Source organism: Zea mays, chromosome 5 (assembly GCF_902167145.1).
Source record: "Zea mays cultivar B73 chromosome 5, Zm-B73-REFERENCE-NAM-5.0, whole genome shotgun sequence".
NCBI classification, from domain to species: domain Eukaryota; kingdom Viridiplantae; phylum Streptophyta; class Magnoliopsida; order Poales; family Poaceae; genus Zea; species Zea mays.
In genome coordinates, this window is record NC_050100.1 from 119,280,258 (window position 1) to 119,305,884 (window position 25,627).

At 48.0% G+C, this 25,627-nt stretch overlaps 1 protein-coding gene and 1 pseudogene across 1 annotated transcript in view; one reads left to right on the plus strand and one right to left on the minus strand.

Annotated features, from left to right (window-relative positions):
* Positions 1–25,627, plus strand: part of LOC103626820 (C2 and GRAM domain-containing protein) — a 37,100-nt gene that overhangs the window by 10,052 nt on the left and 1,421 nt on the right. The window contains exons 6-7 of the mRNA XM_008647169.3: positions 9,747–10,009; positions 25,382–25,547. Of these exons, the coding sequence (XP_008645391.1) occupies positions 9,747–10,009; positions 25,382–25,547 (429 nt within the window). The remainder of the gene's footprint in view (positions 1–9,746; positions 10,010–25,381; positions 25,548–25,627) is intronic.
* On the minus strand, positions 1,724–25,382 carry LOC118472048 (zinc finger MYM-type protein 1-like; annotated as a pseudogene).

Consider the following 25,627-nt stretch of genomic DNA (forward strand, 5'->3'; position numbering starts at 1 on the left):
CCTAGCTCCCACGCGGGGGGAGGGAGGGTTAGGGGAGCAGCAGGGGGGAGGAAGGGGAGGGCTGCCAGCCGGTGTCCGTAGAGATGGCCGGGGGTCGGCGACGGCTGTGGGGTGGGGTGGGAGAAGGTAAAACTGGCTCTGGTACCAAGTTGGAATGAGAAACCTTAACCCTAGAATAGGGTTGGGCAGTGTATTAATAGACCAAATAACTGGGCCAGACCCATTACAAGGGATCAATATCTAATATATAGACCTCTACTAGATTGTGTGTTGTATTGCACTGAGTAGCAGGATCATAATATATAGACCTCTACTAGATTGTGTTCCACCTTATTCATAGAAACAATGACCAAGGAGTCAATCAGGGAGATCTCACACTAAATAGGAAACAACCATATAGAAAAGAATCACCCATTAGTAGGCCTGGGCAATCGGTTAACCGTTTTTTTCGGTTCGGTTTTTCGGTTTTTTATAAATTCGGTTTCTGGAAAACGGTAACCGAAACCTCCTACGGAAAATAAAAAACCGAACCTTTAGTTACCGATTTTTTCGGTTCGGTTTTCGGTTTAACCGAAAAAACCGAATAGAATAAAACTGTTACGATGTTGTTATACAACTTAGTCCATCCTGGAAATATAAAAATGTGAATACACAATACAGTCATACAAATACACAATACAAATGTTTCCCTGGTTATACAAATACAACTTAGTCCATCCTGGTTATAAAAATGTGAATACACAATACAGTCATACAACTGAGCACCAGAAGATCCAGAGTGATTTGAAAAACCAGAGTGCTATGGCACTGCATAATGGACCAATTGGTATGCCCCCAATGCTAAAACAGGTACCTTTTCTGAAGTTTGGACCTTACATAACTGGAAAATACTAAAATTTCATTTCTGATAAGACACGCACATATATTCCTAATAGACCAACTACTACTCTCCCAGTGCCAACAATGGTTATTATTCTTGGACTAAAATATGTTTCCACTTTTGAACAATGGACCCGGACTAAGCAAGATGCCCAGAATGACCAAAAGCTCTTTCTTCCATCCTCCACTCCGCAGCTGTCATCGCCACAACTACCTCCTGTTAATGAAGAAAACAAATCTTGCTATGAAAAACAGTCACTCAAAATTATAAGTGCTAATGTACCTATCTGGATTAACACATTGTGCAAAACAACCTATGTTTTCAAGCGACGAATCATTAAAATTTAAAAGTAAGCTTTAGGGGAACAAAACTATCCAAAAAGGAGTCAGAACTTACACCAAATACTTCACATTATATGTTTCTAAGTGCCCAGTCAAACTTAAAAATGTCTATGCTGAAGAAAGCACTCAGGCAATGGCAGTGACAACTCTGGAATTAGGTAAAGACAATTCTATCAGTGAAATTCAGATTATATAATAACAAACTAGTAGTAAACTAAGTTACAACTTGTTTAATCATGAGAACACAAACTTTAATCATGAGAGCAGTAAAACAACCATGCACATAATAGCAACACATACCTTAATCATGAGAAATAACATCTGAACTTGGTTTGGTTATGGATTTACTTTTAGCAGCTTTCTCCATAGCCTTTGCATCATTATGTTCTGCAATTAATTCTGAAATACAAGATAAAAACAAATAAAAGTGTAAGTTATTTGCAGGTAATAATGTAAACAAGTTAAAACATATTCACAAAGAAGTAGACAAGCTTGCCTTCTTCTAGTTTAGTTAGCTCTTCCACATCTTCCTCAATGTTGATTAGAGTTGATCGTCGCAACCAATCTTGTGTACAAATAAGAGCTTGGACCATGAACGGAGTTAGAGAGGATCTAAAATCATCTAAAATCCGCCCACCTGTACTAAAAACTGATTCGGATGCAACCGTTGATATCGGAATTGCCAACACATCACGAGCTATACATGCCAATATAGGAAATCTAGATTCATTCACTTTCCACCATGCAAGAATATCAAATTTGTTGTTGTCATCTTCATTGTCCTCACTAAGGTATTTGTCAATTTCAGATTTGGTAATGCATATGGAACCACTGCCAACCTTCATCTTTTTAGCAATCAACGATCTCATCATTCTTCCCCCTCTTTTTTGAGTTTGATCTTCATTAACTTCTGCCATCGAATCATCATTTGGAGAATACATGCTTCTATATTCTTCAAACAAATCATAGAAACATTGCCTCACTGCATTCCAAACATTTTCTCCTTTTTCCTCACCAAACATTTCCCCAATTGCTAACTTGGTGTAATTAGATAGCTTGTACCTTGGATCAAGAGCTGTGGCAACAAAGATGAGCAAGTTCATGTTCTCCTTCTCCTTCAACTTGCCCTTTCCCCTCCCCTCATTTGCATTCTCATTGTCATTCTCATTGTCATGCCAATTTCCCCAATACTTGTTATACTTATCCTTCATTCTCGTAGCCATTGTTTGGCGCAAATAATCGTCACTATCAGCCCATTGTCGTAGCAGCATCTTCACTTCACCAATCTCATGAAAGTACTAATTAGTTGTCATAGTTAGTTGAGTGGAAACACGAAGAGTGATATCATAAAAATGGCCAAGAAATTCAGCCATCTTTTTTGCATTTTCCCAATCATCTTCAAGTGGAATTCCATAACCTTTGTCTCCACATAACTCAATAGTGTAGGTTGGATCATCTTCCTCATATTTTGCAAAAAGCTTTCTCATAACTGATTGCACTGTGTAAGATAAGATATGTTGAATTCCACCTAGTGCAAACATCTAGTTTCAAAAAAGCACTGGTTTGTACATTCTCCTCCTCTGCAATTTTCTTAAACTTTGCCAACCTAGAAGGTGAATTCTTAATAAACCTAACAGCAGCCCTTACACGTTTAACTGAGTCATCCATTTCTTTTAATCCATCAGAAACAATCAAGTTAAGTATATGTGCAGCACACCTCATGTGAAGAAACTTGCCCATAGCAATGCTAGTTTTTTTTTATTATTCATTTGTCTTCGAACATAATCAACACCAGAATCATTAGAGCTAGCATTATCAACTGTAATTGTCATGATTTTAGTAATCCCCCATTCAACCAAACACCTCATAATGTTTTTTCCAATATCATCACCTTTATGACCCTTCACTAAGAAAAAACTAATAACCTTCTTGTGCAATTTCCAATCAGAATCTATAAAATGTGCTGTTACAGCCATATAACTATCTTGTTGTTGAGAAGTCCAAGCATCAGTTGTAAGACAAACTCTTTCACATTGTTGCTTAAAAAAGGTTTTGAGCTTTGCTTTCTCTTCAAAGTATGTAGACACAGTGTCTCTAGTGAGGGTTCTTCTAGATGGCACATTCCAACGTGGGCAAGCAATTGACATAAACTTTCTAAAGCCTGCCTTTTCCTCAGTAGTGTTGCCGGCGGTCAGTGCTGATTCCTTGGTGGCATTAAGGACCTATATTATAGTGGCCACACAGACACAAATAAACATTTGAAGCAAAAATCACTAAAAAGAAGAGAACACAGAGACAAAATCAAACCATACTTCATTAGAGGACTGCTCCGTTGGTGTTGACATAGGACTGCTGTGTGCGAATGGCGAGCCTGGTGGTGAACTAGCGAGTGGCTGACTGCCTGGTGGTGCCTGGTGGACGAGGACGCTGGACGCTAAACGGTGGGCGCCGGTGGTGGCACGCAGTGCCGCGGTGGTCGGCTAGCCGCCAGGCGCCCAGGCGGACAGGCAGTGTCGCGGTGACTCGACAGTGGCCAGCGGTGGCACGACTCGACAGCGGCTAGCTAGGGTTCGGCGTGGCGTCTCCGCGTCTGGGCTCTGGGCGATGCCACGATGGGCGATGCCGCGATGGCGTATTGGCGTCTGGGCGATGCCGCGATGCGTGATGGCCTGAATGCCTAATGGGCCGGCCGATAGGGAATGGGAAAATATGGGATGGCCCATGTGCTTCCGGTTCGGTTTAAACCGAAATTAAAAACCGAACACCGAAATTAGTTCGGTTTCTGCAGATTGGTAACCGAAAAATAATCTGGTTTTTTCGGTTCCGGTTTTTTGGTTTCGGTTCGAGTTTTTCCGGTTTCGGTGTTCGGTTTTCGGTTTTTATGCCCAGTCCCCATTAGCACATAATCAGGGGTAACCAACCAACGACTGATAGGGAAGTGTATCACCTAATTAGGGTACCTAATAGGGAAGGAAACCTCCTAAATATGGAAGGAAATAGGTTGTCTAACATATAGTATTAAATTGATGATTTATTGCCAATTATAGAAGCCGACACAAATTAGCAACAATTACCTACAACTGTTGGTCTACACCATTAAACTTTATTATTTCAAGCTCTTATTTTTACCAGCCATGATTTAATGATATACACATCCTGTGATTTTCCCAAGAAGTTTAGTGTTCTACAAATATATGAAAAAATTAATCATGGCTAACTTTGTCTATCTATTTATAAAGAGGGGCAAAATGGTCATTTTACTACAAAACAATATTTTTACTGTACAGTTCTCATCATGTAGAGTATAGAAGATTTTATAGTAATTTTAAGCACTTACATGATTTTATATCTATTTTGTAAAAAAATATTGGCCACAGTGTCCACCAGCAAATTTGATAAGAAATATAATGTTGTCTAGTAAATCTCACTATTTTCAGAGTCCACCAGCAAAAACATATCATTTTCAATATCCTGTTGCAAATTTTCCCTATTTTGAAATGTGTTTATTTTTATCATCCAATATATATTTCTATACCTGATAAGCTTGCATCGTCGCATCATTGACCGGGGGCCCGTCGTCCTCAGAGAGCTTCACCTGAATATCGACAGGCGTGGAGTAGGGCTTGCAGTCGGACATGCCAGCCCGCTCTAGGATGTCGACAGGCGTGGAGTAGGGCTTGAGGCTATAGAGGGAGCGGTTAAGCCGACAGACCAGATTCAGGTGAGCTGGCTATAGTAGACAGTCTCCGTCAGAGTGCTATGGAGGAAAGCATTCTTGACGTCGAGCTGATGGATCGCCTAGTCCCGCGAGAGGGCGAGGGAGAGGACATCGCGAACGGTGGCGAACTTGACGACGGGGCTGAAGGTCTCGTCGTAGTCCACTCCGGGTGCTGGGTGAAGACCCGAAGGACCCAACGGGCCTTGTAGCAATCGAGGGAGCCATCTGAAGGCAGCTTGTGGCCAAAGAGCCACTTGTCGACGTTAGTGCTTGGAGGACACGTCACTAGGTCCCAGGTGTGGTTGGCCAGCAGGGCCGCGTACTCCATAGCCCAACACCAGTGTGGGTCAGCGAGGGCGATGCGAACGGAGGAGGGGACCAGGGAGACGTCCGGTGGAGTAGCGGTCGTATCAGCGGCCAGAATCAGTCGATCGACGGGCCAAAGGACACCTGCGACGCGTCGAGTCACCATCAGGTGAATATGCTCGGGGTTGCAGTGAATGCCGACCGGGTGGAACACAGGCGGCTCAGAGCGGGCCACCGGGATGTCGGGGGTCGCGGGCGTGGCCGACTCACAGTGGTGATAAACGACGGTGGGGTCAGCGAATCGGGCCGCATTCTTCGAGGGGCCCGGGTCCGTGGGCGTTGAGGGAGGGGCGCTCCCGCGGCGGTGGTAGACGAGGGCAGGGTCGACGAAGCGAGTAACGCTCATCGACAGGGCCGCGCGTGGCGCAGGCGGGGTCGACGGGGCTGCGTGTGGCGCAGGCATGGTCGACGGGGCTGCGCGTGGCGCTGACATGGTCGACGGGGCCACACGTGGCACAAGTAGAAGTGACGGGGCCACGCGCGAAGGCATCGAGGCCGTGCATGGTGCGGGTAGAAGGGCGAGCGGAGGTGATAGAGCCACACGTGGCGCAGGCGGGGTCGATGGGGCCGTGTGAGGCACTGGAAAGGGTGCGAGCGAAGGCGTTGAAGCCGCGTGTGGCACGGGCAACGACGCAATGCGAGGTGCCTGGGGTGGATGGAGAGCCGGATCAGACTTAATGAGAGAGTCGAGATCGGAGGGTGGAGTGGATCCAGCAAGGGGAAGACATCTTCGTCAAAAACAACGTGACGAGAGATGAGTATGCGGCGGGAGACGAGGTCAAGGCATCGATACTCCTTGTGGTCGGAGGAGTAACCCAGGAAGAGGCAGCGAGTGGAGCGGGATGCTAGCTTATGGGAGGAAGTGACAGAAGTGTTGGGATAGCAGGCACATCCGAAGACACGAAGGTGGTCGTAGGAGGGGGATGTGCCATACAGAGCAAAGTGGGGAGTGGGATGGCTCACCGCCTTCGAGGGGAGGCGGTTGAGGAGATGGGTGGCGGTGTTCAGGGCCTCTACCCAGTAGCTGGCAGGGAGAGACGCCTGAAAGAGGAGGCAGCATATCATATTGGTGGTGGTGCGAATCATGCGTTTGGCCCGGCCATTCTGGGAAGTGGTGTAGGGGCACGAGAGACGCAACTGGACGTCATGGGTGAGGAAGAAAGAGCGAGAGGCGTTGTCGAACTCGCGGCCATCATCACACTGGAGGGCACGAACCGGGCAATGGAACTAGGTCGAGACCCAGGCGAAGAAGTGGGTGAGGGTGGTGAATGTGTCGGACTTCAGGCGAAGAGGGAAAGTCCAAAGAAAGTGAGAGAAATCGTCTAGAATGACTAGATAGTATTTTTAACCAGAGAGGCTGAGGACAGGAGAGGTCCAGAAATCACAATGGACAAGGTCAAAAGGCTGAGCATCCCTGGACGTGGAGGTGGAAAAGGGAAGACGAGAGTGACGACCAAGCTGATAAGCATGACATAGGCGCTCAGAGGAACCCCGGGAATTGGAGATATTTGAGTGGCTGGAAAGCTGAGACATCACGTCAGGTCCAGGGTCTCCGAGACGACGATGCCAGACAACAGAGGTAGTGGTAGTAGCAAGAGCATGGGGGGAAGCTACGCTGGTGAGGATAGTGGAGGGCAAGTGAAGAGAGTAGAGAGGGTCGGAGCTGTCATAGCGAGCGAGCACGACACGCAAGGGAATGTGGCGTATGGTGAGCCCCCAGTGATCGAACTCCATCGAACATTGGTTGTCACTAGTGAAGCGACGAACCGAGAGAAGGGGATGAGTCAGACCGGGAGCAATAAGGATGTCGTTAAGGTGGAATGGTCCCGGAAGAACCGATGCACCTACTAAGGTGACCGGGAGAGTGGACCCATTGCCCACGACGATAGAGGGAGGATGTGAGGGATGTGGAGGATAGGAGTGAGATAATGAGCTAACAGTAGTAGTGTGGAAGGAGGCGTCAGAGTCGACCACCCAATCAGTGGTGGGAGAGGGAGGTGGTGGCGGCAAAGGTACGGTGTAAGCGGAGAGGGCTAGAGGAGGTGCCCCGACCGAGGCACTAGGAGGGGAGGGAGATGACACGGGCTCGACCACTAGGGATGCGATCACAACACGTGGGAAGACTAGCGGTCCAGGCACATGACGACCCGCTTGAGGGTGGAGCTCGACGCAGTCCGGAGAATAGGGTTCCAGGCTGGATCAAAGGACATGAACGTGCCCCGGATGAGCTAGCCATCGTGGAGAAGGGCACACACAACAAGTTCGGTGGAAATGGGCGAAGCCATGGAACCGGCGAGGGTGGAGACAACACTGGTAGTAGTAGTGCAACTGCGCGAGTAGCCAGGAGGAGGATGGCAGGCGAGGGGATGAGGTGCGTCGAGGAGGGGAGGGGAGGCCCTGACAACGTGCGCGACAGTTGCTGCCGCGACGGCCGCGGGATGGCGAGGAGGCCAAGCAGGGTTAGTGTGCCCTGGGGGTGGCTAGGGCGGTGGTCGAAGGGGAGGGGAGGCCCTGACGATGTGGCGACGGTTGCTGCCGCGATGGCTGCGGGATGGCGGGGAGGCCAAGCAGGGGTAGTGTGCCCTGGGGGTGGCTAGGGCGGTGGGCGTAGGAGGCCGGGCGGTGCTGCTGCTGGGATAAGACCGTCGCGACCGCCGGGGACGGGGCGCAGCCGCCGTGGCACAGGGGGGCCGGCGGGCGGCGACTAGGAGGTGGGAGGGGACATTGGCGGCTATGGGCAAAGGAGGCGCGGCTCTCCGACGAGCTAGTCAGCCTCGACTCGAGCTGGCGACGCCGGCAACGTCTGAAGACATGGAGGCGGCGGGGAAGTGGGCCGCGATGGATAGGGAGCGCGGTGGCCGCCGCGAGCTGTTCGACCGCAACGGGGAGGGCCGAGACGAGTGCGACGGGCTGGAGTCGGGGCGGCGGCTGGACGGCGGCCGCGTGGATCCAAGGGCACCGATGACTGGGGAATCCGGGCGGACACAAGAAGGGCACACGTAGGCCGGCAGTGGGGCATCGGCGGCGACTGGAACCTTGGAGCCGACGGCGACTGGAACCTTGGAGTCGATGGCTGTGTGGGAAGGGAGGGGAGAGAGAAAAGTGTAACCTAGCTTTGATACCATGAGGGAACCCCTAACCCTAACAAGGGGTTGGATGATGTATTAATAGACTGAGTTAGTTGGGCCTGACCCATTACACAGGGTGAGAAGTTAAATACACGGGGTAAACCCCAAACCCTAAACGGGTACTCTAACAGTAATTAGGCCAATCATGCCTGCCATATGTGACTTGGTAGGCAAGGATCTCTATTGATTTGGTGCTTTTTATATATCTTAGACGATCCTTGCATATATTGTACACCCCTTGTACCTCTACCTTCAATCCATTATAGAGCAACTCATATTTTATCATGGTATTTTGAGACCTAGGTTTTCCCTACCACTTTCACTTTCCTTCCTAGCCCTGCCGCCATGCCCTAGAAGATCCAATCTGCACCATGGCCGACTCGGCACTGTTATCCTCCAAATGAAGCGTGCCCTGGACGAACAAGCCGTCACCGAGTCCGCTTAGGCTACCGCCGCTAGGAGGAGCAGGCAGCCTTGCTTGAAGCGCTCTCCAAGGCCCAAGGTCGTCTCTGCCACTCGTGTAGTTGACGTTGGAAGAGATCCGGATCACACAATGACAAGGGCTAACACACCCATAGTTGACACACGCCCTTTGAACGCAACGAGGAACGTAGCGGTTCGATAAAATGATCTAGAGACCGGTTAAGCAAACCGATATTGATCCTATTCTTCGCAGTAGATTCCCGAACATCTCTTGCGAAGACCTATCGGGGAGGAGCATGTGGAGGTTGTTCTAGGATCGGCAAGGCCATCTAGAACGCCGCCATATCTTGCATGGAGACATGACGAATATCAAGATATAGAGTAACACAGGGATAAAAGGATAGTAGATGTATTTTGATCTATTGAATGTTGGATACCTTAATTGCCAATGACCGTCTCATATATATAGAAGGGAATGGTCTTATCCCAATAGGAAACAACTCCAAAATACGTGCAACAAGTTTTCAATTTTAAAAATTGACTTAGAAACGAATTGGTTCATAGACTAGCAAAAGTCGGCTATACTGAGTTTCACGGGGAAGCCGACCACTATAGTCGGCCGAATAGAGGAAGCTAGCCTAGGCGGGTTCTAGGGGCAACCTAATCAGCATTAGATACACAGCCTGGCCGTGTAAAGGGGGATGGTTGACTTTGGAAAGATTACGCCATTTCCTTCCTAGGATAATTTTGCGCGTCAACAATGTTCCACAATCACTTTTGATGATGTGTTGCAGTCTAGTACTCACCACAATTTCTTATCTTATTCCAACCTTTTGTATCTAGTTTTTGTCATATTAATCAAGAACTGAGGTAGTTATCATTTTTCATAGGGGCGCCTCTTTCTTTCCCCAAGAATAACTGGATTCTATTCCAATATATTTGGTCGAAAAACCAAGTTTTTCTTCCTTTGGGAAGATATCGAAAACATCCAGGTTGTTCCACCAAAACTAGCAACAGTTGGCAGTCCATCATTGATGATCATCCTTTGCAAGGATAGAGGTCTTGAAGCTAGGCATGGCGCCAAAGCACTGGATCCTCAAGGGAGACTAAAGTTCCATTTTCAGACATTTGTTTCATTCAATGATGCTCACAGGTATGAGGTATCATTCCTTTACCCCCTTTCTTTTCATTCCATGATGATCTGAAGATTCCAAAGAGATATGAAACCCTACTGTACATTTGTTTAAGGTTATTACAAGCTAAAGTTTTATAGATATGCTTTATCGATCATTGTATCACTCAAATAGATAAAGTGCCTTTAAATGTGTATTGCCATTAATGCTATACAAAATTTTTGTTTCCTGAGTTCTGAGACCTAACCGAACATCTTCAAGAATCAACACAATTTGACATGACATACATAAAAACATGGCAGAAAAAAGTTCTCTATTTTCTTCACATTCAGTATAGTGAGTTTTGTTAGAGAGGAATGAAAATGGCAACTTGTGTATTCCATAGGGTGCAAAGGGCAAAAGTACATGAGGTAACTTATTGAGAGAAAATCCTAGATTCTAGAGAAAATATATTATTAGAGAGAAAATATAGTATACACACTAACACCCCCCTCAAACTCATAACAGATCAACAACACTGAGTTTGGAGAGAAGAAAACTATGTAGAGCTCAAGTATGGCCCTTGGGAAGCAAATCAGCAAGCTACAACTTTGAAGGCACATAATGAAGGGAAACCACATGATCATGAACTTCAGACCAAACATAGAAACAATCGATGCCAATGTGTTTAGTGAGCTGATGCTTCACCAGATGCTGAGCAATACTAATGGCACCAATACCATCACAGTGCACAGGCGTAGAAGTAGTGAGAGAAACCCCAAAGTCATCCAACAACCACTGAAGCCATGTCACCTCAGCCATCACACAAGCCAAAGCACACAACTCAGCCTCAACACTGAGCAACAACAGTCTGCTTCTTGGTCTTCCATGAAACCAAGGAGGACCCAAGAAAGACACAATAGACAGAGATAGACTTGAAATCCGAAGAAGAATAAGCATGGAGCTGAAGTGAGGGTGTGCTATAAAAGAACTGACGACGGCCAATCAATCAATGGTACCGCAAAGGTAGAGAAGGACATGAAGAAGATGACCACAGTGGATGCTACTGGGAGCAGACATGAACTGACTTAGAATGTGGACGCTGGCGAAGGACACTATGACCTTGGATGCATGGGACTAGAAGGCGGAGTAGCTGAAGGCGCTCGACACCATGCTGCTCATAGAGGCAACAGAGCGCTGGGCCAGGTGGCAGCACTTACGGCGCGCTTCGACGAGCTCGCTGTTGCCGATGAGGTGTCTGTGCTCTGGGCGTGCCTTGCCGTCGTCCAGGAGTCGCTCACGGACGCAGAGTTGCGGACGGCTCTTGAGAACGTTGCGAGGGTGACACGCGACTTGAGGCGGTCGTCGCTGAGATGGAGCGGTAGCTGCAACTGCTCCATGAGAAGAAGGCAGCTGAGGCTTGCCGGTTGAAAATGGAGGACGAGGTGAAGGTAAAGTTGGAGGAACAAGAGGTCATGAGTGCTATGGAGGCAGCGATGGATTTGAGGGTGTAGATTTTGGAGTCAGAGCTAGCTGCTGCCCTATCTAGGATGAGGGAACCGAAGGCTAGGGTATTGGCTAGGAGAGAGAGTCTCATTTGGTGAATAAAGAAAACGATAAGAGCCAATCACAAGTCTTGGCAGCCAACAACAAATAAAGCTCGTCTCTTGCAGATGTTCAAAATCTCAGGGTTGAATTGAGCACATTGGTGAAGGAGTAGCTAAGGCATTTGATGCTGAAATGGCTAGGATCAATAGTCAATTGGAGAATCTAAAGAATAAGGTTGAGAAAATCTATGCTGACAAGGAAACAACTGAGGGTTCCACTAGTGAGAAGGATGGTGACATCAGGAAGCTGAAGCCAGTCTACTTTGCAATTGAAGATAGGGAATGCCACAATTGTTTAAAAAAGGGGCACTTGAGTTACAATTGTCCCAATCCTGTTGTGCAAATCACCAATTTTGGTAACTTTGCCAACCATGCCCACATAGGTGAAGGTACTCAGGAACATGCTCTTACATACTCATGTAGGCATCACAAAAGAGTGGGTCATAGATTCAAGAGCATCCAAGCATGTAACGGGCATACTCAGTTCTTTCAAAACTTACATTTCACATACACATTTCGAGTTTGTTCAAATTGTTGATGGCACATCTCAATGAATCCATGGTGTAGGGTCCATAGAGTGTACACCATCTTTTAGCCTATCAGCAGTCCTACATGTCCCATCTTTTTCGTTCAATCTCATTTCTATAAGTTCAATCATTGATCAATTCAAGTGTACAGTAATTTGATGAAAACTCTTGTGTCTTTCAATAGAAGGGGACTGGGAGAAGGATTGGGACTGAAGTCAGGCGTAATGGGTTGTGGTTCATCGGTCATGATTAGTCAGCATTGAGAGTAGTTGCTGAAGGGGATATGAAGGAAATTCTGCTACTTCATTGTCGGTTAGGACATATATCTTTTAAGACCTTAAGTTGGTTGTATCCTGATATGTTTAAGGGAGTGGACAAAAGTAGGCTTGTATGTGATGTATGTAAGCTTGACAAGCATACTAGATCCATCTATCCTAGTATTGGTCTTCGTAGGTGTGAACCATTTATCCTAATACACTCAGATGTTTAGGGGTCCTTGTTCAGTTACTTCTGTGAATGGTGCTAAGTGGTTTGTCACCTTTATTGATTGTTACACCCGTATGGCTTGGATCTATATTCTTAAGCATAAAAATGAGGTGTTGCAATGCTTTCAAAACTTTCATAATTTGGTTGCAAATCAGTTCAATGCAAGGGTTCGAGTCATTAGGACTTTCATAATAATGAGTTCAGATCATATATTTCAGATTAAGGAATCATTCATCAAACAACTCGTCCTAGAACTCCACCTCAGAATGGTGTAGCTGAGCGGAAAAACCGCCATTTGTTGGAGGTAGCAAGTTCTCTCATGTTTTAGATGAATGTACCTAAGTACTTGTAGAGTGAGGCAGTAATGACAACCACATACCTCATCAACCGAATGCCCTCAAGGATACTTGATACAAAATCACCTGTTGAGCTCCTGTTGGGAAACCATAACTTTAGAGTTCCACCCAAGGTCTTTGGCTGTGTTTGCTTTGTAAAAGATCATTGACCTATGGTGAGCAAGTTGGATACTCAAGCTATCAAGTGCATTTTTGTGGGTTATGCCTCTACTCAGAAAGGATACAAGCATTGGGATCATATTGGTAGGAGACTCTTTGTGAGTATGGATGTGGCATTTCGTGAGGAAGAACCATACTACACAAGAAAGGTTGACCTAGATAATTTTCTAGAGGACTTCTCTACGGTTAATGGAAGTGACCTAGGAGAGAGAGGAAGAATGATAGTGGCCAGCAATGATTTCAAGTCGCCTGGTCGCTTGGTTGAACCCTGGGACCGACCAGGCGACTAGTCGCGATTAGGCGACGTCCAGAGCGATCAGGGGTGAACCCAGAACAAAACAAGAATGAGGGCACACCTATAAGGATGGACACTAAAATATTAGAGCGAGAGCATCTTAGTTATGCTCAGCAGGGGACTTAATGGTGAAAATCTAGACACTAATACTTGCAATAAAGAAATGAGCGGGGGCCTAGGCCCTCACTCCCTTATATGTAGGTCTGCCCCTAAGAGCAATTAGTCGACCCCTAGTCGGTCCCTAGTCGTCCTGGACCTTTTATACTAGTAGTTATACTTATATATATCATATAAATTAGAACAAACAACCATGATATACAAAATAACAGATTGCTTAAGAAATAAACCTCTAGAGACGTCAGTGATATGGACCTCTAGAGCAGCCACCAGCAGAGGGACGAAGGCAGGATTTAGGGCTTTAGATAGCCTTAGGGTTTTGACAGAGGAGAGGAGAGGCAGAACTTAATGTTCCTGTAGATGGGCAAAAAACATTGGTCTGTAGCCCAACACAAAAGTTCAAGCACCAACGACTAGAATCTGGAAAAGTAGATGATTAATCGCCGTTAACGTTGACTAGTCAGACGATCTGGACAACCATGTTCCCTAATCGAGTCGTCCTGTTAATCGGCTATTAACAGGCGACCAACCCGACTAATCACGATTAGTCGAACAACGACTTGCAACCATTGGTGGCTAGGATGATTGTGGCCAAGATAGTGATTTGATTAGTGAGACTTCAGGAGGGGTGATTGTTGGAGGTATGGTTCCACCAGAAATGAGGTAAGTGATAACTACAGAGTTATTGAGTACTCATGAAAGAAGTGGTGATGGGGATCATAATGATCCAATTATTAATAGTCAAGACGAGACAGAGGATGATGAAGCTGTGATTGTTGGTACAATCCCGTGTTCTATTGGGGGCCGAGGTGAATGAGAAGTAGAGGGAGCAATGACCTATAGTGTACTATCGAAGACTAGCTAAGAAGCAGGGGGAGCAACCACTACCTGAACAGCCACAACCTGAACAAGTTGAAGCTCCAGTACCATACCTCTCTTCAGACTCCTCTCCAACACCAGTTGGTAATGTTGTTCCCCTTCTAAACATGTAGAATTACCTCTTGCACAAAGAAGAGATCCTAGAGTCAATGCTAGAAAACCTCCTTCTCGTTATGGTTATGAACATGACATTGCTAAGTATGTCTCACACTCTAGTGTCTCTCCTGCATATAACATTTGTTACATCTCTACAAACATTGTCTATTTCGAAGGATTGTAGGTGTGCTAAACAGGACCCAAAGTGGAAGGATGCCATGAAAGAACATCTGCTTTCCCTTCAAAAGAACAAGACAAGGGAACTTGTTCACCTTCCAGAAGGAAAGAAGGCGGTGGAGTGCAAGTGGGTCTTTACAGTAAAGTAGAGTCCTGAAGGAAAGGTTGACAGGTACAAAGCAAGACTGGTGGCGAAGGGATATAGTCAGACATATGGGATTGACTATGATGAGACCTTTGCACCTGTGGCAAAAATGGTCATCATGAGGACTTTAATCTCATGTGTGGCCAATTCTGGTTGGCCGCTTCATTAGCTGGATGTGAAGAATGTATTTCTTCATGGTGTAGGAAGAGGTCTATGTGGAAATTCCACTTGGGTTTGCAAATGAGCAGACTGCTGGGAAAGTGTGCAAACTTAAGAAGTCACTCTATGGCTTGAAGCAGTCTGTCAAGGGCGTCAAACCCCTGACTGGCCGGACCATGGCTACGTAGCTCGCAACCGTCGTCCGTCTTCTCCGGTGAGGATAACCACCTCAACCGCAGGCTTGAGAGAATAGGAGTGTATTAGAGTTTATTGCTTGCCTCCTCCCTGTGGTTTACAAGGATATATATAGCCCTCATAAGAGTTTATTGCTGCCGGTCGTAGTGGAGCTTCTGGGATGCCTGTGCCTCCTCTAGGCGGTAGCGTACATCAGCTAGGAAGGCCTCGCGAGCTTCCATGTCCTGGGCGACGGCGGCCACCCGCGTCTCCCCTGGCTCATAAGAGTGGATGGAAGGAGGGTCATGGCCATATACCACGCAGAACGGCGTGTCCCGGAGTGAGGTCTGGTACGCTGTGTTGTAGGTGTACTCGGCCTACGACAACCAGTGCAGCCACTGTCGGGGACGATCTCCGGTGAAGCAGCGCAGGTACATCACGATGACGCGGTTGGCAGCCTCCGTCTTGCTGTCCGACTGTGGATGGAAACCCGACATCATGTGCAACTTGGTGCGCATAAGCCGCATGAGCTCACACCAAAACGTTGAAGTGAACACCGGGTCGCGGTCGGAGACGATGGACTGCGGAACGCCATGGAGGCGAACAATATCAACGAAGAAATCCTGCGCCACAGACTTCGCCATGTACAAATGCGCGAGGGGGGGGGGGGTGAAGTGGCAATACTTGCCGACGGAGAGAATGACCGTCTTCCCGTTCACCCTTGGTAGCGCTTCCATGAAGTCGAGACCGATGTCGGCCCTGACCGCCGCGACATAAGCAGCCTCGCTGGGTGTAGATGCTCCGACTTGTAGGACACAACAGCACAAATTCCTACACCAAACAACGGCAGGAGCAGGCGTCAGCCACGATGTTCGTGGACCCGGACTTGTATTTGACGGTGAAGTCAAAGCCCAACAACTTGCCGACCCAATGGTGTTGCAGGATCGTGGCAAGTCGTTGGTCGAGCAGGTACTTGAGGCTGTAGTGGTCCGTCTTGACGGTGAAGCGACGCCCCCACTGGTACGGCCGCCAATATCATAAGGCCTAGATAAGGTCGATGAGCTCCCGCTCATATGCGGCGAGCGAGCGATGGCGCGGCGCCACCGACCTGCTAAAGAACATGATGGGTGGCCAACCTGGACCAACGCCGCGTCGAAGCCATAGGTCGACGCGTTGCACTCGATAACGAAAGGCTTGGCGAAGTCCGGCAGTGCCAGCACTGGGGTCGATGTCACCGCCCCTTTGAGGGCACTGAAAGCCGTTGTTGCGTCGTCGTTCTAGGGTTTAGGGTTGTGAGAGGAGCAGCGATGGTGCCGTAGTTGTGGACGAACTTCCTGTAGTACCCCGCCAGGCGGAGGAAGCCGCGCACTGCCCGTGCCGAGCGTGGTTGAGGACAGTAGTGGATGGTGTGGACCTTGGCCGGATCCATGGCCACCCCTCGCGGATATGGTGTGCCCAAGGTAGGCGACAACATCCACGCCGAAGGAGCACTTGGAGCGCTTGACGAAGAGGCGATGCTGGCGAAGGACCGCGAGGACAACACAGAGGTGACGCAGATGGTTTGCCCAGGAGGCGCTGATGGTAGACGGATCGGAGGTCGAGCTTGGTGAAGAATTGGGTGCCATGGAGTTCATCTAGGATCTTGTCAGCGACTGGAATGGGGAAGGTGTCCTTGATGGTTATGGCGTTCAGCGCACGGTAGTCGACTTAGAACCGCCAAGATCGGTCCACCTTCGTGACGAGGCCCAGGGATGAGAACGTAGAGATGCTGCGCTGAATAATCCCCTAGTCCAGCATGGACGCACATTGACGCTCCAATTCGTCCTTGTGCAAACAGGGTATTGGTATGGTCGAACGGCCACCGGTGGCGCCCTCGGCACCAAGGTGATGCTGTGGTCACGACTGCGCGATGGCGGCAGGTTGTGCAGCTCATCGAAGACGTCGTCGAAATCCACCAAGAGCTCCTCGAGGAATGAGCTGCTAGCAGTGGTCGTGCTCATGACCAGCGCACGAGGGCTTGCCAGCCACTGCCAGCAGAAAGCGTGGTTCTGATATGTGAAGGAGACCGCGCGGTTGCTGAAATCCCACACGATTGGGCCGAGCATGGCGAGCCACCGGGTGCCGAGGACGACATCGTATCGCCAAAGGCATGACATAGAGATCAGCGGGGAACAAGGTGCCACCGATTGTAAGCGGAATGTCACGGATGACGCTAACGCACATGACGCGTTCGCCGTTGGCGACCATAACCGTGAGGCAGGTTGGTGCTGTAGAGGCAGTCTGGTCCGAAGGGTAGCGGCCTCTAAGATGAAGTTGTAGGTGCTACCCGAGTCCAGCAAGGCGACGAGGGATGCGAATCCGAGCTCGACCCCCAGTTGCATCGTGTCGTTGATGCGACCCTGGCTAGGGCCTGGCGTCCTCAGGCCCACGTCCTCGACGGTCTCCGTGGCCGCGCCGTCTTCCTCCTCAAAACCATCGAGGAGGAACAACCGCTTGCACACACGATTGTGGTCCCTGGTGAATTTTTCATCGCAATTGCAATAGAGCCCGAGATGGCGGCACTCTTCTTGTTCCGCCTGGGTGAGGCGTTTGATGGGGAGGCCCTCAACGGTGATTGTCGCGGAGGTGGCTGCTTTGGCACTCGGCGGCGCGGGTAGAGCCAGGTGGGCGGCTGGACTCAGTAGCCGAGGGTTGGGCGACGCTCTGGGGGCCGAGGCGGTATACTGCTCTTGCAGTTCGAACTGGTAGGCCAAGCCCATGGCTGCGACCAGGGACTGGGGGGTTCTGTATCCGGACGTTGATGCTGAGCAGCAACCGGAGACCACCAGTGTATATCTGGACCCTCTGCGCCTCTTCAAGCGGACCAGCACGAGGGTGGAGCGCCTGGAACCGATCTTGATACTCGGCGACCGCGCGGGGCCGAGTGCAGCGGTGGCCCATAACGTAGGTTCAACAAATCCTTGAATTGACGCCAGGACGTGGTGCCCTCGTCCGTCTAGATCTAGATGTACCACATCTGCGCGCCCTCCTCCAAGTTGTAGGAGGCCATCCAGACCTTCTCCTCCATGATCCGCTGCTGATGGAAATACGACTCATAGCGATTGATGAAGATTAGCGCGTCGGTTTTCCCGTCATAGCGGGGAAAATCCATCTTTTGGAACTTTGGTGGTCGGTCATGGTGGTGCTGCCCATCGTGGCCACCGTGGCCGCTCGATGAGGAGGTGAGCTTCTCCTTCTGGAGCTCGGCCATAGACAAGACGCCACAGTCATGGTTAGGGTCTCGATCATCTTGGTAAGCTCGACGGTGTTCGGTTCAGACATGGTTGAAGTCAGTGGCGGACCCAGGAATTACAGACAGCCGAGGCGAGGCGAGATTATCAAGTGCTAATAACCATAGTCCATAGATAATTTCATATCAAAAGACATGTACAAGTTCAATTGTTTTAAGCCATTTCTTTTCAAGCAAACATAGAATATTGTAAATGTCTATATTTAGAAAAAAAAACAAAGGAACAAAATAAGAAAAACTTACTAGAGTAAATGTCCACACAAGAAGATCCTGCAACATAGAAATTTATACACATTAAATATTTTTATGGAGTTACAATGATACATTTGTTTTTATCTAATGAGATGTAAAACCAAAAGTCTTAAACATACCACTAATTTCTACCACAAGGTAAATTCATTTTTCTTGTCTTGATGTTTTGGAATCTTCGCATGATTGTAACATCATCAAGACCCTTGAATATCTCACGCTCCGTATAGCACACCATCAAATGATTGAACCACTCATCTCCAATCTTATTGCGTAATTTGGACTTAATAATTTTCATGGCTGAGAAAGATCTTTCAACAGATGCTGTTGACACAGGCAATATCAAAACCAACTCAATTAATTTGTATACCAATGGAAAAACCAAGTGCTTCCCCGTTTCAACCATCTTTATAGCCAAACTTGCTACATCTTTACAAGATGCAAAAGCAGCATGCCTTCTAACTTGTAGTATATAAGTCTCAAGTTGGCCCCTTATTAAAGAACGATCACTATTAGAGAAATCTGCATCATAAATTTCAGCAAGCCGGAAGAGCTTATCGGTGTCAAACTTGGAGAAATTATTCTTTGGATCAAGACATGAAAAGCATGTTAAGATCTCTGTAGTTGCTTCATTAAACCGATGATTCATATCAGCAATGATTTGATCAATTGTGACATAAAAAAGCTCAACACGGTAGTGATGAAGATTTGTGATGATAAGCCTTTCACGCCTTGAGCGGCTTCTACATGGTATCTCATCATCCATATTTGGCACTAGAACACATTTTGCTTCACAAAACTTTTTGACCTCATCAAGAAAGTCTTCCCAACCATGATCCCTCAAGGCAATCAATTGATATTTCACATCATCAACTAAATCAATGGCATGGATAATATTTATATCCTTCCTTTGCAAGACTTGTGAAAGATCATTTGTGATAGAAAACAAGTTACCCATAAGCTTTAAAATGAAGACAAACTTAAAATTCTCCATTTTTTCAATCAACCCTCCAGCTGCAGACGATATGCGTCCATCCCTTTCAACAATCCCAAGCACTTCTATGACAGAGTCCCACATTAGCTCTATACGTAGCAAAGTTTTTTGATGTGAACCCCACCTAGTATCACCAGGCCTAGTAAGGTTGGTTTCCTGTAGTTGTCCCCTTCCTGTACTTACCTCACCACTATCAAGTAGCAACAGAAGTCTTTCATGATGATGTTCTACCAAAGCTTCTCTTCTCTTACAAGATGTACTTGTAGTGGTCACAATTAAAGAGACATAATCAAAGAAATCTCGAATAGAAGAGCAACAACTACAACTGAGACAACCACTAATTGCAATTGATGGGCAAAGCAATGGACATATGTAGCATATGGATTTTCCTCTAAGATTTTCCTTTGCAAGCCATTAAATTCACCTCTCATATTTGATGCACCATCATATCCTTGTCCTCTTATCTTCGAAATTGATAAGTTGTATTTGTCAAGAAGAGCAAGCAAAGATACCTTTAGTGACTCGGATGTGGTATCAATGACATGTTGTAGTGCAAGAAATCGTTCCACAACCTTTCCTTGATTATTGACATACCTACAATAACAATATGGAACAATTTTAGATGCATACAAAATAATGAAAAAGGAAATACATTAAGAAGTAAGTACTAACCTCAACATTAATGCCATTTGCTCTTTTACGGATATATCACGAGACTCATCAATTAGTATGGAGAAATGCTTATCACCAAGTTCTCCCATGATCACATCAGTGACCTCTTCCGCACAACATCTTGCAAGATCTTTTTGAATTTTTGGAGAAATCATTTGACAATTCAAACCACCACGGTTGAAAGAATGTCTCACTAATTCATTATGTTCTTTGTACCAATCTATCATCTCTAGAAAATTACCCTTATTTAGAGAGGACGAGGATTCATCATGCCCACGAAAAGCCATCCCTTGTCCTATAAGAAACCTCAAGCACTCTAGAGATGAAGTCAAACGCGTCTGATATAATTCTTCAGCTTCTCTAGTTGCACTTGAGAGCTTACTTGATATACTTTGCCTTTGATTTTTAAAATCATCGCATTGTTCAACACATTTGTTGTGACCACTATTTATACCACCAACATGCTCAGGCAATGATTTATATGCCATCTTCCAATTGTTAAATCCTAGTTTATTGAATACATCAAATCCATGAAATTCTGCCCTTCCCGGTTCCTTGAAGAGAAAACAATAGAAACAAAATGCTGCATCCTTGGACACACTATATTCTAACCAATCAAATTTCTTATACCATGCTTGTTGAAAAGCCCTACTAGAATCACCAAATTTCTTCTTAGGGAAATTAACAATAGGTTGTGTTGGTCCCTTCAATATGTATGCCCTTTTAATTTGGTCACGAATCTCTGGAGCATACTCATGTATAGGTTTTCTAAGTGCAGGATCGCTTACAATCTCATCCAAATTGATCTCGTTGCCACCTCTAGATTGAGCTTGTGGTGGGTTTGGTTGTGTTGCTATTGCACTTTGACCTTGTGGTGCAGACAATAAACTTCTATCAACCAAGAACCTCCTCATTTTCTTCTACAAATTTGATAGAAGTACACAATTAAATATAATCAATCTGTAGACAACAATTAATAAAGATGAAATCACAAATTACAAGTTACAGTTAGAAATTCAAACCACAAGGTGATGGAGGTGGACTGGTCACTGTTGAAATCACAACTGTGTTGTCTGTGTATGCTGCTGGGATCCTGGCCTCCTGGGGACCTGACTACCTGAGCACTTGACGCCTGGAGCCCTGGACAGATGAGTAGATGACAGGAGAGATGGAGCCATGGAGGTAGGGGCGTGCCGGCATGGGGCGGTCAGCGGTGGCGGGTGGCCGATGGGCAGCACCGCAGCAGGCTGGGTGCCTAAGCCGCTGAGCAGGGCAGGTGGGGCAGTGGCGCCGTCGGCCTGTCGCGGCTAGGGTTGGCCGGTTGGAGAACTTTTTTTGATGCTTAGGATTGGAGACTTGCAGCAGCACCTGGGGTCTGGGGCCTAGGTGCGATGTCCGGTCTAGCTGAGCGGCCTGGGCTGGGTTTGTTCCAGAGAAATGGGCTGGCATTTTTTTGGACTTACCTGCACTGACGGTGGCGTGGCAGCCCAGGCATCGGCCTGTGGTGCCTTGGCACTGGGTCCGCCATTGGTTGAAGTGATTGACGTAGCGGCCAATGGTGGCGAGCTGGGTGGGCTGGGTGGTGGCGTAGCAGTGGGGAGATGTTGCGGCGGCGGAGCGGATGAAGACGAGGTACGCCGAGTAGCCGATACCAGGTTGTCAAGGACGTCGGGACCTTGGGTAGCTGGCCCTTGGCTTTGGAGTTCGTAGCCACGGTCTGTCTTCGCCAACGAGGTTTTGTCCCTCTGTTGTCGGCTTGTTGCGAGAGAGACGGGAGATTAGAGATAATGATCTTGCTTGCCCTTCTCAATATGTGGTTACATGAATATATGTGGCCTAGGGCCTTAACCAATCTCTCCTAGACTTAAGGAATAAAAATAGAAACTAACCACTCTTTCCAAACTTAGTCACACAGGGTGGCCTCCTCCTGCATGCGCGCAGCGCGTTCTGTGGCTGCGCACGTCACGACGGTGCCTGTACATGCGCCCCCACTTGACAGGTGCATCGAGACAAGACAGATCAGTCCCCTCCCTATGAAAGGCAGTAGATTCAGAGATGTGGACCTAGGTATGGTTGAACCTATCATACCAGCAAAATACTCAAATAATAAGTGATGCTTTTTTTGAACGTAATGTCAGGAGCTCTGTCTCTCAACTAAGAAGAAATGAATTGACCCAGTTTTAAGGAAAACCGGGCCCAAAACCTTTACAAGGTGCCCAAGTGACCTAAACGACGATAGCCCCATACATAAAGCCCATTCAGAGTCATCGTTGCCGAGCACAACACAAAGGATGGGCAGCTCGACTCCCCAAGACAGGCAACACATGACCAAAGGAAACCTGACGACGTCTACACCCACAACACCAGCACAGGAGGAAGACCGCGGTATGTCGTCGTTGCCAAGCGTTGAGACACCCCACGTGAGGCAGCTTCGATTCTTCACCAACGAGACTTCCAAACAAGATCCTCCGCTCCGCCCCCCGCATACGCCCAACCTCCGAAGCAGTCCAGTCCACGACGAAGAAGTGGGGTACGGCACACGTCATCGTTGCCGAGCCACATCCTCTAACTTAGCAACTTTGACTTCACATTGCAAGCCCGTACCTCCACCTGCCTACCGAACACCAAGAAGCGAAAGCAACAACCGAAAGGCGACATCGTGGTCGAGACGAACATCAAAAGCGACGCCTTCAAGAAGGGAGTGACGTCGAGGACGCCATCGTCGCATGTCCGAGATGGACCAGGCTTTTGCCCATGGAAGACAGTGCTGGAGAATGTGACGCCCTCAATAGGGGAAGCGACGCCCACAGGCATCACCGTCGCCGAGGCTTTCGCCCAAGAAGCCCCCAACACAATGTCAGGCCAAGACCCTGGTCAAAGCAAGCAACCTCCATCGTCGCCGTTGTCTTGACACCTCACACAAACCCTTCTAGAGGGGCGACGACGCGTCGGCTACCACAACAGCCGCAAAGATGCGTCAGTTGCCATCCCCTCTGGCTGGGCACACGAAAACCGAGCAACACCAAGCCACGTGCAACACACTACCAAGCGTCGGAGCCACTGCCGCCGACCCTGGCAACCGCGATCTCCGAAGCAAGCAGACACTAGACGCGAGTGCCACGCAACTCGCCGTCGGTAGCACATGGCGCTGCACTCCCGCCGGCCAGGTCTGAAAGGAGCAGCCGCAACGCCGCTGGTCGGCCGTGCCATTAACGACCCACTGAACACTCTGTTGCGCCTGGGCCCGACAATGACACCGCCCTCGTCCTCCTCGGCCGGTTCCGCCAAGTTGTAGATGCTAGCACCAGGAAAAGCGGGCGAGAGGAGGCCGTGGGATCCACACAGGCAAGGCGGGCACCAACCCGATGCGCCCCTTGGCCACCGCCGCCCTAGATCTAGCCCGCACATCTTCACCGGTGCCAGCACAGCAGCACCCGCACCGCCAGCCCGCCGCTCACTAATGCGGTACTTGCCGGCAACACTTGCCATGTCGCGGGGACCACGCAGCCGCCGCGCACCCGTCCGACCGTGCATGGAAACCGACACTTGCACCAGCCACCACGACCAAGGCAGACCAGGGAAGCCACGGATCCGGTCCCGAATGGACAGTCGTCCACCGGGTAGCGCTGCTGGAAGCCACCACGCCACACCATCGAAGACGCCGCCCCAACCCATAGTCGCACGACGCTCCCATCGGTCTTGGAGGTGAGATCTGCGCTAGTCCCGGCCGATCCGACCAAGGACCCCCGGAGCAGGCCCCCATGGGTACCGGTGATTGGAGCATGCCCCCACGGGCATCGGCGAAAGGGACCAGAAGCACACACGACACACGGAGAAAAACACCAGCGGAGAGAGGGGAGATGGCCCCGCCGCCGCCATCCTTGCCCTCTGCGCGGGCATCTCGGCCACAGGCTCAGCGGCTGTGAGGATGGAGAAGTCCGGTGTTGGAGGGTTGGGCGGCACGGACAGGATCCGCCCGTGCCGCCCCTGGGCGTGCGACACGGGGGACAAAAAGCTTTTCCAAATAATAAGTGATGCTTATCCTCTATAGATGTAGCAATATGGTCCCTGTCCAGCAGTTTGGGTATACAAATTTTTTCCTTCCGGAAGCATGCTTGTTTATGGAAGAAGTGCTCGCATCTCCATCTTTCAAGAATCTAACTATAGATCGGAGGCGAGCGGTTGTCCTTTCAAGGGAGGCAAGAACCAAACAGTGATGTTTTAGTTCATATCTCAACCAATTTTAATCATGGGAGAGTTGTCAGTGATCTTGGGCAACTTCAACTTCTAAATGATGTCGAATGTCACGGGCAAGGGCCAATTGGGATCTGATATGGCCGACTTGTTTCTAACTCTAAGATTGCAAGGCCTAGCCGGTCTTTTTAATTTGATGGAGAATCGCTCGAGCGGACAGCAGCATGAGACCTGTTGGTTCCAGGAGAGTTGTACTATATCTAAAAAACCGAGGGCTGATTTGATGACCAAGGAATTGGAGGTATGCATTGCTATTCAAATTTGAATATCACGGGGATTCCTCTCATGCATCCCCTCCAATTCTCTGGTTACCAAATCAGCTCTCAAAGTGAAACATCCTTTTATCCCTTACTCTATCCATGAGACCCAAAATCAGTGAGCAATGATCCGACATTTCAGAAGCACAACTTTGGAGAATATTATCAGGATAGGTATCATCCCAGTCATTAGTGCAGAGACAAGCATGCCAAGACGCAGACGTCGTATTGGCAACTTTGGAGAATTTGTAAGGAAGCCTATTTTAAAATAAGCTCCAGACACTAATACTTCTCTCTAAACTATATGAACGTTCATACACAATTAAACAAACCAAATCAAGTCATCCTACCAAAATTTTCTAGAACAAAAATAGTGTATTCATATTAATTTATTTTATATTGTTAAGATCTCTTAGCAGTAGCTTGATATATATTGTTTGGTCCCATTCTTCCATTATTGTTACAATATAAGCTTGCCTTGTCAAATAGTTATGTTAATGTATCAAACAACTTTTTGACAGAATTATTATGGCAATTTGGAAATTGCGGTCATCAGGTCTGGAACAAAAAGGTGAGGTGATTGATAAAGAACCTGAACTGAAAGAGAACCCTTATGAAGAAGGTTCTCTATTGGCCAACGAAGATGTAAAAATGTCAGAAGTCTACTCGGCCGTTCTTTCTGTCGACGTGAGTCTTGTGCCTTGCCAATGAACACACATCTAGAATGTCATAAATGCACTCTCAGATGTTTCTGTTGGCATCTCAAA